The following is a 15,514-nucleotide window of genomic DNA, read 5'->3' on the forward strand; positions in this document are numbered from 1 at the left end:
TGAAGTAATATCTTTTTTCAATATGTGTAAATTGACTACACAAAACTATTAAGAGAATGGCATATTTTGAATTAAATGTTTTTGTAATTTCAATCTTATTCCTTCTTTCATATCTTTCTTTTTTTGGTTGAAGCAAATAATTAAGTAATATTTTTTTGCAATATGTGTAAACTGACTACACAAAATGACATAAAGGTTCAATTCATGTAACTTCATACATAAATTGAATTAAATATTTTTGTAATTTCAATCTTATTCCTTCTTTGATATCTTTTTTTGGTTGAAGCTAATAATTAAGTAATATCTTTTTGCAATATGTGTAAATTGACTACACAAAATTATTAAGAGAATGGCATAAAGGTTCAATTCATGTAACTTCATACATAAATTGAATTAAATGTTTTTGTCATTTCAATCTTATTCCTTCTTTCATATCTTTTTATTTTTTTTATGATTTATAGTTCCTTTTCAGGTAGCAATCTAACTAATAGATGAAATAACTTTTTTTGGCTAGACAATACAATTAATCTATTGTGGTTTCTTATTTTAAAATTTACTTTTACATTCATAAATGCATTCAACACCCTAAAATATACAGATTAAACAATTTAAACTTATGATTTTTAAACATCTCTACCTAATTTTGGGAAAAAATAACTAGAAAAGGTGCTCACGAAAATGTCATTTTTTTTATTAATTAGACTACACAATATTATTGTAGTCATCTTCATATTAGTGTCATATTATTAATATTACTATTAATTAAGTTTAATAATATATGATCCATATGTTTAATGGGAGATTCTCATTATTTTTATGAAAGCATTTTCTAGTCCTTCTAAAATATTACTATTATGCTTATAGGTGTGTCTATTTAGAGTTTCCAAAATTTTAATTTTAGTAAGGAAATCATATAAATTTAATGGTTAGAAATCAAGGATAGGCATAAACCTATTAGTATTATTATATAAGTTAAACATATATACATTGAAAAAAATAGAAAACAAGATCCTTAATCATGGAGATTTACCTCCACTTTACCAAGGATATTCTTAATCTATAAATAGAAATTGTCACAATACCATGGACAAATACCTTGGTTTATCAAACAGGTTTATCAAACACGACATGTCCAAGAAACCATAAGTTACCTCGTATGACACTTGTTCATATAACAATTTTTAAATAATCAATTTAATTAAAAGGGTAAAAGTAACATAATTACTTTGGAGATATATCTCAACCATTGATTTTTGTGTATACTAATATGAATACTTTGAAATATTCCATCGATGTTAGATCCCTACCATCCTAATAACCATTGATAATTAAATTAAAATTTTTGAAGCTGTGTAATTAATAATTATCTATAATTATTTGGTGGATGGTAAAGATCTAACCTCTATAAACAATTCTAAAATATTCATAGACGCAAATAAACTGTTGAGATTTATCTCCAAAGTAGTTATCCATTTTTTACCCTTTCAATTAAATTGATAATTAAAGAAAACATCATATGAAAAAGTGATATATGATGTGAGTTATGGTTTTTTGGCTGTGTGGTATTGATAAGCATAGTATAGGCCCATGGTCTTGTAACAAAACCTATTTACAAATTAGGAATCCCCATAATAAGGTGGGGGTAAACCTCCATGATTAAAATCCTTGCTCCATGTGTTTTAAATGTATATATATTTAACTTATATATTAATTATTTTTAATAATAATAATAATAATAATTAAAGTAATAATTTAATTAGTTTTTACAGTTTTTTTAATTTTACCAATATAAGATGTATCATGAAGTAAATATTTTGGTGTTTACTATAGAGTTATTTCATTTATATGATTGAACTCTTTTTACCAATTATGTTAAAATCAAATATTGAATTATTTTCCAATAAAATTATTATTTATTATATTAGTTTTAGAACATCAATATAAATGTAAATTCATAACTTGTTACCTTGATAATATTACTATTATCTTTATTTATTCTCACATTTTACAAAATTCCCTAATGTAAATAGGGAGAAGATGTCCACTTTTTTTATTCCAACATAAAATATAGCCTTTCGGCACTCTACATCTGGTAAAGCATTGTAACTTGGATGTAGAGAAAATCGCCCATCCCTGCATGAGCTCACTCTTCTAATACTTTGAATCATGCTAAAAAGCATTATAAATGAAATTGAGGAAGACTTCCTAAATGTCTCATAAAAGAGGAAAATAAATAAACACATGAATGTCATCCATATATTTGATATTATATATGGATGACATAGCTATTACTCTTAGATATTCTTGGATTGCCTCGTTGGAGGCAATGTAGTTTAATGTATCTCAAGCCACCCTCCCTCAAGTGTGAAAATGGGTACCAAGCTACTTAGGTGCCCTCAATAGTAAAGAAAAGAAGCGTACGTAGGACATCATAACTGGTGATGTCCATATCTAGCGGATAGTAATTTGTCCAATGTCTGTATCAATGAAGTTATTAAAAGCCACGCCAACTGTAAGGCTAGCCAAATAGCCCGTTGAAGTGATCCAAAAGAAATCAATTTGTACGCGGGGCCCGTGATAACGACACGATGGCTTGTTAGAAACATTCGCTAGCGTGAGGACATTGCTACAAGATTTTACATAGAATATTTTTTGTCGTTGAAGTTTTAGCTTTACTTGTGATGTTATTCTTGGGGCGAATCATGGAAAATGAAGTGAATGGCATCGTGGACCATGCCCGGTTTATCTTTTCAAAGTTACAGTAAGTTTTATTTATTTATTTTTAAAGTATTTCATAATGAGAATGTTACTTTAATGTTATATTTATATCTATATATATTTAAATTATTATTTTTTTAAACTAAAAAAATAAGCAATTAATTTAATTTTGTACTTGTATGATATAATATTGATTTTGATGACTACTATTACACCTCCAACCACTTTAACATATAATTTATAAGCTAAACAAAAAGATTTCAATTTTAAATTATATACTTCGTGTAATCCTTCATAGCATGATCATTCCCAATTAAGCTTTCCCCAAAACCTTAATTTTCAAAGTATTATAAATAGTTGAAATGTACCAAGAAAAAAACCTAATAATATAAGAGCAGTTCTAATTACAAAAATTTCTATGTACTAATTTAATCAGTTTAAATAGTTTAGAGTTCTTTTGTATAAGTTTTAGATATATTTGATAGTTAGTGAAATTGTAGTTCCATGGCGTTTTGGTCATTCAGATTTCATTAAGTTTTAATTTTTTAATTAATTTATATTATTTTTATTGTGAAATACTCATTGTAGAAAAAACAGTGTGCGATAGATGTTTATTGTTCTTCTATGTGGTTTATGGTCTTTGGAGATCGATGATCGTTATGATTACAAAATATTTTTTCGAGACATATCTACCCCAAAGATCACTTCCTATCGGCTTAACCACAATGTCTGACACCAAAAGTATCAAGATAATTGAACTTGTTATGTGAGTCCTAAGTCCTGAGAGGTGCTTTAACAACGACGACTCAAATAGCTAAGTTAACCGTTTAGTTTTGTGTGAGAGGTGTTTATGAGATTGAATTCATGAAATTTTATCTTATTCTTCTATAATTATTTGGGTTTTGTTTTTCTAAAATTATTTGTGTTTCAAAAGTTATAATTCCATTTCTTTTTGAAATGTTAGGATTTTCAAAGTAAGAGGTCTTCTTTAAAGCATATGTAAATTGAAATTCATAGTAATGACATATTATTTCCCGCTTTTGACAACTATCAAGAGGTTGGAAGTAAGAGAATATGGATCTAGATTTAGCATTATGATGATTTTTTTCTTAATAGGTAATTAGTTGGAAGTGAAACATCTTATGAGGAGTGGGGTGATACATTTCTAGTCGTAATATCTCATATGAATTCATAATACACCATAAAAGAATGTGAAGAAGCAATAAACCTCGTCTATGTTATATAGAGATTTAAAATTAAGATGATCTTTTGATTTCTAAGGAACATGTTTGATGATCCCAATTCAAATATCAGGTAGCATATGATTTTAAAAAGATCATTTTCTAAAGTATAGGTTAGAGACATATGTTAAATAATGGGAACAACATACAAGGGGAAGAAATAATAAGGGACGTAATTTTTTTTTTTGAAATAAATGATACTTACAATGTTTGGTAAAAATAACTGGTAGGAGTGGGTATTAATAATAAAAAATTGGAAGGTAGAAATAAAATTAGAGGTATTATTTAATATCCCACAAATTTATGTGTTATGTTGGAGATTAACTGAACGAACCCTTTGTGCCACATCCTCTATGGAAAAACCCATAAGTGCTTCATAATAGGTTTACAATACGTTATTCTACATGTGAAAGAAAAATTATATAATTTGAATAAAATTAAAAAATCACCATAAAAATATTGTAAACACCAAAAATGATTTTAAATACTTTGAGAAAAATTGTAATCTCTCATCTAGATGTATATTTTCAAACTCCTCTATCCCATCTCTTTATTCTCTACTCCCTCTAAGCCTAAAACAACTCATCACAACAACCAATTTAACAATTCAACATCATTTACTTGATCATGACAACCAATTTAACAATTCAACATCATTTACTTGATCATGACATCTTTATCATGATTATTCTCTTAATTATTTTCATAATCATTTTGTTGATCATGAGCTCTCCAAACATAATCTCTTCATTTTTTCAATATTTATGGCCTTGCAAATCATCTCCATCTTTTCTTAAGTAGGAATACACAATCACATTTTTATCTCCCTTTAAATTACACTAATACAAAATTGAAATAATAATCATAAGATAGTAATAATCTTATTGTATAATACACATATAAAATAATTACTAGATTGTTAAAATCGTTAACTTTTTATTGATTACCAACCACTAAATTATATATACAAACAAATTAAAAATATACCAATATACCATGTACATTAAATCATCCAACTAATAAAAACTCCATCACATATATAAATATCAAATTACTAATATATCCATCTATCTAACCATAAGTAAAAACACCTACACTATTAGTAACATTAAACAATATACATCTCATCCTCTATTTAAAAACCCTCATATGAGCTCAATAATGTTACCAATAAAAATATTTACAATTTTATAATTAATATTCAACCCCAAATTGTTATCATTTTTAAATATAAAACATAATTTTTTTCCCATTCAGCTTTCATCTTTTCAATCTTAACTCCCTATCAACAAAACAATTCACCACAATTTAACATCACAATAACCTTTTATCGATCATAATCTCTTAGTCACAAAATAATCCCAAAAACCCAAGTCAGATTCATCTTTTCCCAATTATGTATCCACTTATGTAAATGCTATACGTAACATTTGTAAATACCTTCTGTCTCTTCGAGTCGCTCTCACACCCAATTAAAGAATAAAAATCTTCATCATAGCCCTCTTGTCCTTCACAAATGTCGACTTCCCTGGGCATCAGACGCATGTCGACTTCCCTGGGCATCAGACGCTGCCATCCTAGTTTTTTACTAGGCAAGTATCACATTCATAGCATTTTCACATTCTCTCTTTTAATTACACAAATGTATTATCTCTCATATTGAGGTTGCTGTAATGCAAAATTTTCTTTCTGTGAAGTGGTTATCACATGAGATTAAAAATAAAAAATTACCGCTACACCAACAAAATTCTCTCTGTGTGAAGTGGTTATCACATCATGTTAAATAATAAAAAATTAGAGCTACAAACCACCAAAGAAGCAATCAAAGAGAAAAAAAAAAAAAAAACATGGAACTTTTGAGATAGTTAAGTGGAATATTCGGGCTTCACACGAAGAAATAAACCGCATTTGCATTTAAAAAGGTATATATACTATCACTAATGGTTAAAAGATTTGCTCAAATCTACGAGAACATATAATGAAAAAATCAAAAAATAATAATATTATTATTTCAAATAAACTGAAAATTCCAATTACAATGCTGTATAATATTGTTGTATAACATTTATAATTTTTTGTGAGTAAAATTTTATACTTCTTATTTTTAGAAATTTATATTTATAGTAGAGAAAGTTCGTGTTGACTTGTCACTGGGGAAACTGGATCAAATATAGAACTTTAATTATTTCAAATATCAAAAAAAGAGAATAGATTTTTTGACTTCTAAATGTAAAATGAGAGATATATCTATTTGGCTAAAGAGGCCCTTCTACTTCAAGGAGCTAAAACAAGAGAATATTAAAGAAAATGAAAAGTAGAAAGATAGATAAGCATGCATTCGTATTTCTCCAAATTAGTAGCTTCAATGTAGATGGGCTCTTTGTTTCTATTAGGAGAGAATCAGGACCAAGAGGATGTCCCATTTTTTGTTTAATTCTCATAAGCTTATTGTTCATAACCATCATAAGTCATTGAGCTCGTTTATATGATGTCTTCTTTCAGCTCATTTAGATCTATAAGCAATCTACCGAAGAGAAATTTGAGGAGCCATTAGATGTCAATTGTGTACATGTATTGATTATATCTACCCCTTGTATGACCAACCTTAGGAACCAAAATTGCAACATCAGCACACATATCAATATTTGTAAGATTGCATCACTCAGTGGAGAGTTTCCTTTCCACCTAAGTGATTTCTTCTTAAATTGGTTGAGGGGTAAAATCTTGGTAACATGTGGTTGAGATCTTAACTTGGATTTGAGCCCTAAAGTAGCCTCTGTTTTGGTAGTAAGTTTCTCCCCACCTAAATCTGGCCCTTTATCAAGGCATTAGAACCAACCAAAAAGATGATAGGCCCAAGGCACAAATAATATAGCAAGAATGGAGGAGCCAAAAAGTAGCTCCCTATACTTTCCCAGACTTCCTAGAGGCTAAGTTTCCACAAGGCCCAGAATATATGTGGGAGATGGACATGGAACAAACAAAGGATTAGAAATAAAATTTCATAACGAGAGTCACAATATACCTAGGCAAAATAGGATTACCCGCTCCTATAGGGCCCACCTAGGGATGGCACTATGCTATCGACTCCCGCTAGTGGGAGGAATGGAGCATTGCATGCCGAAAGATAAATCTGAACACGGAGAGAAATAGATTGCAAAAAAGGGAGAATGCCAACCACACCCTAGGAAGAGGAAACATCTAAGCTAGGACAACTCTTCCCTATTAGTCATGGATTTGGAAACCCAACCTATCAAACTAAAATATCATGGAACTTGACAGGAAATGAGGCATCTATAATGAGTTGTAATGAGTTCAGAATAAAAAGAAGGCTTTACATAAGAAGCCTAAGTCAAATTGCTGAGAGGACCCAATGTTGATGCTCTTTGTACCAATCTTTCCTATGAAATCCATGCACATGTAAAATATATATCGGATGGGCATTGATTGTTGATCATTTAATGCTAGGTGATTAACAAGATTGTGTGTATTGTTCAAATCCATGAGTTGTACTATTAGTGATATGAAACCAATGTAAATCCCCTTTCGCGTTAATAACCATGATAAATAATGAATGTGGTGTAGGTCCATTGCATGGAGAGTTGTAGTGGCCATCTACATAACGTGCATGTGATCTTAAAAGATATGTGAAGGGAGTGTGTTACCACATCGCCCCAACTCGAGGGTTGATGGGGCATGACGATACATTTTCCCACATTTTTCCACCTGGGTCACACCATGCGAAGGTTGTATAGTATTTATATTATATTAGACTTTATTTTGTTTATATATTAAATTATATCTTCAATAATATAACTATTTATTATGAATTATATTAAATTATACCACTAAAAATTTATATTTCTCTCATAATTATAAAATTAAAATATTAATTTGATTTTTGTTATTAATTATATTATAAAATATCTAAAAACTAATGAAACTTTAATATTCATAGATATTTATTTAAAAATGAAAATAGAAATACATATAAATTAATCATTAATAGCATTCTATAAATCTAAAACATTAATATGATTAGGAAAACCTAAATAGGAGTACTTTTGTAATATGAAAATACAATAATTAGTGTAGTTGTATAAATTAAATGGTTGATAAATGCCAGTAGCCATCCATATATGATAAACATTACAAAACTTACCTCATTTCACATTACCAAAATTAAAATAATCATTAAAATAAACTAAATTGTAACTTTATTTTAATTTTTTTATATTAATAATTATAAAAATTATTACTATATAAATTAAACATATATACATTTGAAAAAAGTATGTAACACGATTCTTGATCACAAAGATTCATGTTCACTATACCATGGAGATTACGTAAGTGGGTTGTAATTTTTGAATTCAGGCTTCTATGATCCATAATATTATATGAAAATAAATCTTTCCGTGAAAATCACATAGTAGAAAAAAATCTTCCACGTGTTTCAAACCAACCAGTGTGGTTCATCTTCAAGACAAGATGAGGAACCATCATGGGAACAAACTAAATAAATGAAGAAAATCGGTAACCAGCCATTAAAATATAACAATAAGTTTGACTCAAAAATTATTATTAATAAAATATCTAAAATTAATTGTTAAAAAATAAAAGTAATATTAATAATTAATGTTTAATTCAAAAGAGTGAAATTTAATGGTTATAAACAAAATTATAGTTAAATTAATTGTAGAATAATAAATAATGTTACTCATAATCAAAACTACCTTTATCTTATTAATAGATTAAATCATAAATTAAATAAAAAAAATAAGAAAATTGAAAGAAATAAATCTTGTTATTATAAATAATATTAATAATAAAAAGAAACCATAATTAAAATCGAATTTAATACTGATTAAAACAAAATGTTATTAATAAATTAAATAAAAAATAAGAAAATTGAAAAAAAAAAATCTTATTATTATAAATAATATTAATAATTAAAAGAAACCATAATTAAAATCAAATTTAATACTGATTAAACCAAAAAAATGACTTGAAATGGGCATGAATCGAAACATATTATCATCCGAGCAGGAAAAACTAAATTATAAATAACAACAAATTGAAAGGTTGATTTCTTAGACTTTTGATACTGGTTTAATGGAAAACATTTATATAGATTAAAAGGTATTTATATCTCAATAATAAAGTGATTATTATTATAATTTTTTATTTAAATAATTTTTAAAATCTAATTTACATATAATTTAATTAAAATGTTTTCATTTTAATTAAATAATATAAAAATTGTAATTTATTATTATTAAAAATAGAATTTTAATTTAGTACTCAAAATTATTTCCCAAATTCCGAAAACACCAGTCTAAACCAATTACAACAATTAATTCTCATTCCTTAGCTCCAATAAATATGAAAATAAAGAATGTGAAATAGGGAAAAAAATAAATTAAAAACATCTATAAATATTTAAACATGTTATTATTTTAAAAAAGTTTCATTTGTTTTTATTATTAATTTTTAAATTATATTATACAAATTATAAAAATTTGTATAAATAATTGTTTGTGGGATTTTTGGTATTATTATGTCGATATTCATGTCTATTTTAGATGAGAGATTCAACAATTTTAATTTAATTATCAATACTTATTAAGTGGATGGTAGAGATTTATTCTCCATAGAATATTCTACAATATTTTTATTAATATACACAAATCAATAGCTAAGAGTAATACAAATTTCATTTTATTTAATTTTTAATTATATTATATAAATTTCAAAAATTTGTATAAATAGTTGTTGTGGGATTGTTGACATCATTATGTCAATAGTCATGTCTATTTTGGATGAGAGTGTCAACGATATTAATTTAATTATCACTTATCAGGTGGATGGTAGAGATTTATTCTCCATAGAATATTCTACAATATTCTTATTAATATACACAAATCAATAGCTGAGATTTATCTCCAAACCAATTATGTGTTTTTTTCCATTTAATTAAATTTATCAATTAAAAAATGTCCCATGAACCAGTGTCATATGAAATGAGGTATGGTTTTTTAGGTATGTGGTATTGTTAAGCCATAGTATTGGCCCATGGTATTGCAACAATCCTATTTACAAATTAAGAATCTCCATGTAATAAGGAAAGGAGGGATAAAACTCATTTTTAAGATTATTGTTATTTTTTTAAATTGTGTATACGTTTAATTTATATATTAATTCCTGTTGTTATTATTATTATTTTAAATACTATTTTTACTTTTATTTTAGCAACATAAAATGTATGATGAAGTGTTTTGATACTTTTCCCGAAGGTGGCAAAACCTATCAAACTCAAGTGTCAAACCAACAGTGAGGACAGCCATCTCTGGCTGCTATCCGCGAATGTCGGTTTGACTCATCACTGTTATCAAGGAAAACCACGCCACCTGTAATAACCCGCTGGTGGTCCGTAAGGGAGCAGGCTTTCACTCCTGCCAGATGCCTCTGGGTCTTGGGCCGTTAACCTGTTTCCTTACGTCCGAGGAAGACGAGCTCTTAGCCAAGCAGAAGCAGTTTTACGGCATACTCCAGGCCGAAAGTGTTTTGATACTTATTATGAAATGATGTCTATTTACATTTACCAACAATTTAATTTATATGATTTTTATTATCTATTTATTTAGATAACTTTGTTCATATAATTTAAATGTAAATATAAAATGAAATCTATTTATATTTTAAAAATACAATTTTGATAATAATTTTTTATAATATATATATATATATAATTAATTTGAGTCATAAATAATAAAATGCTGAAAGTTGATTTTAGACATTATTAATTCTTTCTTGTAAAACTTTGACCCATAAAATTTCTAAAATATATATATTCTACCTTTCCAATTTAAAATGGTAGCTTATTAAAATTGATAAATATTAATAATAAATATAGTAGTAGTAATATTAATTAATTAGTTAGTTAATATTAATTAATTAATTAATATTATTATATTAATATTTTTTTTCTAAGTAATATTGTTCTATTAATATGATACAAAAAGTTGTTACAGAAAAGCTTGATCTCAAAATTACTGAGCATCAATCATCACCAAAAAATAAATCTGTCTGTTTTTGACTGCCCCAACATAGGGGAAACCAGTCCATGAAACCAGAAAGAACCCACACAGGGGTTATCAGTGTTGTCCAAAAAAACCAGAGAGAGACATTGCATAGCTAGAACCATAAACAGTTAACCAGAGAAAAAACAACCATTCAAACTAAGAAGCATCCACCTGGCAAAAAAAAAGAGTATCTGGCTGCCACGCGTCAAGACTAGAGATTCTCCGGGGCCGGTTCCTCTTCGATCCGACACGCATATTTGTACCAATCATCGTCTTCGTCAGGCACGCCACTTCCCTGAGCTGGAGGAACAGCCTCAGTGCTACCTGTGCCCACATGCATTTCAAACATGTCACCTTGTCGGCTTCCCGAGGCCCTCGTGTCACCATGTTTGCTATCCGCAGCTGGTTGACTGCCAGCTACAGCTTTGCCATCGTCATGCTGCTGATTACCAGGGATGCTAATACCGCGGTTGCTTGGAGCCACTCTGTTCTGCTCGTCCTTGTGCTCAGGAGGAGGTGCCTGTGGATCAATTTCTTCCGAGAAAGAAATGGTCACAGTGGCAGTGATTACAGGCCGGGTTAAGGTGCTGCGAAAACGGAATTGAGTGACATGGGGAGCTGGATGCAGAGGAAGGGGAAATCCACTGAGTGAACTGCAACGTCCCTCCCTTCTGTGCCTTGGAGCCTGGCGCGTCCCCTTCCACTTCGAGTGTCTGGGTAATGGCCATAGAGAGGATTGGGATTATCAGCGGAGGAGTCAGGGGAGGCAGTGGCAGAGCTAGTCGATGCTGGTGGGCGGATGATGCCTTTGCGAGTGCCTCCACGCCTGCTTCGCATTCGATGTCTGATGCGAGCCATGGCAGGGTTGAGAGCAAGGTTGGCAGCAGAGGGGTTGGTGGAATTTCGATGCAGAGAATGAACAGGGGAGGTCTGAGCCTGGTTTAAGTTGCAAAGACTAGAATGAGAGTAATGAAATCCATTGCCCAGATCAAGACAACTAAGAACCAGCACCTGCTTCCTGTCACAGTGCGAGAGGAGGGTTATATGCCCTGCAGAGGGCAAACACAAAGGATCAAGGGGGGAGAATTGCATGATGCTCTGTAGGTTTTCATTGCTATGAGGGTTGTGGCGGTGTCTTGGCCTTCAAACACAATTAATGGCTCCTACAAGGTGGTTTGAATGCGCCTGAGGTTGGCATGGGGGACGATGCAGGCGGCCATGTGGCCATCCCATCCTCTGGCCGACCATCTAATCAAATTAATTACTAGAGTAATCACCCGCATCCGGGTGCGTTTCTTCTTCATTTTCCATTTCATTCTGCACCAAATCATTGTATTCCTGTAACTGAGGAGTAGTGGCAATAGAATTAAGTGTTCCTGCATGAAGAGTCTTTCCACTATCAACTCCAATGTTAGCTAAAAGATCTGCTACTCTGTTGCCATCCCTACGAATGTGCTTAAGGGTGACTGCTCTATGAGTTGATAGCCATTGTTCAATCTGCTCCAACCGTTCAGCCAATCTCCAACTGCTACCGACTTTGTATGATGGAGTCCCCTATAGAATCTGATTAACCATGTTAATAAGAATCTGAGAATCCCCTTCAATTATAAGTGGGAAGAAACCATGGAGTTGAGCAAGGAGGAGCCCTTGCCATATCCCTTCTAATTCGGCCGAGTTGTTTGTATCCCAACCAATTGAACCCATAAAGTTAGGAGAGGAGTGCCTTTATGATTCCTGAAGATTCCTCCATATCCTGCTTTGCCTGGATTACCTTTAGACGCTCCGTCGAAGTTAAGTTGTATCATATGTAGGGGTGGAGGAATCCATCTGTCTGATGTCGTTCCTGGTGATGAATTTTTACCCTGATTTGCATGTATCTGGTTCCACTGCAGATTCCAATTTACCCAAATATTCTGTTCTTGTGGAATGGATGGAAAGTCTTCTTCATGCCATGTTTGGAGCAATAAGGTTTCGCGTAGGTTTTGACATATATTATTCGATAAGACTTCTAAAGGGGTGGAATGGTCCTTGAATATATGACTATTTCTTTCTTTCCAGATGGTCCACATGAGGAATCTTGGTATAAGTTTCCATAAAGCGTTTAACAATTTGCTTTTTTATGGATTTATTGCCCAAGTGAGTATAGTGTTTGGTGATATTCTCCTTAATTCGTCCATCTTTTTGGAATCTGAAGCTAGCTTTTTCCTAAAGCCGGTTTGCCAACGGACACGGGTTTATGAGATGCTCAATAGTTTCTTCTGTTTGTTTATAGTTTGGGCATATAGAAGGTCCATGAAAGCTCCTTTTCCAAAGGTTGTCCCAAGTGAGGATTTTATTTTGGCAAAGTAACCAGAGGAAGGTGGATATTTTTGGCTAGATGGGGGGGTCCCATACTTTGTTCCGGAGATGGTCCTTCACTATATGGTTTCTTATAATTATATGATAGGCCTCTTGTGACGTGAAGGTTCCTCTCATTTCGTAACCCCCATCTAATTATATCCTTCTTGTCATAATAGCGTATTTGCCTGTTTGAGAGTTCTGTTTCCATATTATCCTTGATGAGTTGCATGCCTTGCCTGATGATGTGGTCCATGCTTATCCATTTCATGTATCCTTGGATGTGAGTCGGCCTCCAGTGTTGATTTACCTTGATCATCGGTTGCTCTACCCAACCTTGTAGTTGGTGGGGTGTGATCAGGTCCTTCAATTTGGGTCTTTGTTGCCAAGAATCTTCCTAGAACCTCACATTGTTACCATTCCTAATTTCCCAGAAGCTGTGATGTTGAATTAGATCCTTATGCTGTTTAGCTGCATTCCAGATTAGGGAACCTGGGCCAACTTCGGTGAGCCGAATTAAGTCATCTACTGGTCTATTATTGGCATATTTTGCTATCCAAAGAATAGCCCAGGGAGTATGAGAATCCGAGATCCATTTCCACCAGATGCGTGCTCCCATGACCGCGTTGCTATGTTAAGGATCACGTAACCCAGTACCTCTGGAGTTTTTCGGGAGGCAAACTGTATCCCATTTTACCAATGCCCATTTTCTCTTTTGTTCCGTGTTTCCCCACATAAAGGCTCTTTGAAGATGTTTTATTGCCTTGAGAACCCACTTGGGCACTGCCATAACTGAAAAAAGATAAAGCGGCATGGATTGCAACACCGCTTTGATTAAAACTAGACGACTCGCCATGTTGAGAGCTCTGAAAGTCCAAGAAGAGAGACAGGCTTCCAATTTTTCCAAGAGCAGATGCCAAGATGAGTGCTTTAAAGTAGTGTCCGTCATAGGAGCACCCAGGTATTTGGAGGGGAGAGCCGCTATCGAGAAACCCAGGATCCTAGCAATTGAGGATTGGGTTATAGCAGGGGTATGAAAGAAAAAGATTTGGGATTTAGCTTTGTTAATGCATGCTCCAGAGGCATCCGAAAAATCAGTTAAAATGGATTTTAATTTGAGGGCTTCTTGGACCGAGGGGTGGCCAAACAACATGTTGTCATCCACAAATTGCTGGTGGGTGAAGGCAGGGGTGTTGGGAAAGGAGAGGCCTCTCAAATGATGGGAATGAAGGGCTTCTTTGATGTATCGTCCAAGACCCTCCACCATAATGACAAACAGAAAGGGGGAGAGGGGTACCCTTGTCGAATGCCTCTGGAGGGGTGAAAGGGGGTGGAAGGGATCCCATTGACTAGAATTGAGAAGAAGGTAGATGTTATAAGACTCATTACCCATCTGACCCAAGGGGGGGTGAAGCCAAAGGCGATCAGCATTTTTTGAATATACTTCCAGCTTAAACTATCAAAAGCTTTAGAGAGATCGATTTTTAGGAGCATACCTGCTTTTTTGAGCTGCTTTAAAGAGTGAATGATCTCGTGAGTGAGTATAATGCCATCCGTGATTTGCCTTCCTTCCACATATCCTGATTGCTCTGGCGATATAAGTAATGGAAGCAGGGGTTTTAGTCGTGAAGCAATAACTTTGGAGATGATTTTATATATGACATTACATAGAGCAATAGGCCAGAATTTGTCCGAAGTCTGACAATGTTCTTCCTTGGGAATAAGGGCAATGAAGGTTGCATTCAAAGAGGGAAGCATCCATCTATTAGTCCTGGATTCCTCAACGACTTGCCATACCTCCTCCTTGATTAGATCCCAGAAGTTGTGGAAGAAATTGGATGTGAAGCCATCTGGGCCAGGCGCTTTTCCTACTTTAAGTTGTCGCATGGCTGTCTCCACTTCCTGTAAAGATATAGGCCTGAGAAGGATCTGATTGTGTTCCTCTATTATGATCTTAGGGATATTCTTGGTAATTTCCTCTATAGCTGGGAGCCAGATCTATCTGAGGTTCTTGGTGAACCTGCTGAAAATGAGTGAGGAGTTCCTATTCTACATCGTCATGTTTTTACATCCATTCCCCTTGCCGATTCTGGATGTGAGTAATTTTGTTATGCATTCTTCTCTGGATAAGTA

The 15,514-nt window shown here is 32.2% G+C and overlaps 1 protein-coding gene across 1 annotated transcript in view; it reads right to left on the minus strand.

The window, feature by feature from the left end:
- Positions 1-14,022: 14,022 nt before the first annotated feature.
- The window catches only part of LOC149207483 (uncharacterized), a 4,905-nt gene continuing 3,413 nt past the window's right edge, over positions 14,023-15,514 (minus strand). Inside the window, exon 3 of the mRNA XM_089398057.1 lies at positions 14,023-14,382. Within this exon, the coding sequence (XP_089254183.1) occupies positions 14,023-14,382 (360 nt within the window). The remainder of the gene's footprint in view (positions 14,383-15,514) is intronic.

The sequence above is a fragment of the Pinus tabuliformis genome, chromosome 1_2, assembly GCF_031772625.1.
Source record: "Pinus tabuliformis cultivar Carrire ecotype Pingquan chromosome 1_2, CPIR1, whole genome shotgun sequence".
Taxonomy (NCBI): Eukaryota; Viridiplantae; Streptophyta; class Pinopsida; order Pinales; family Pinaceae; genus Pinus; species Pinus tabuliformis.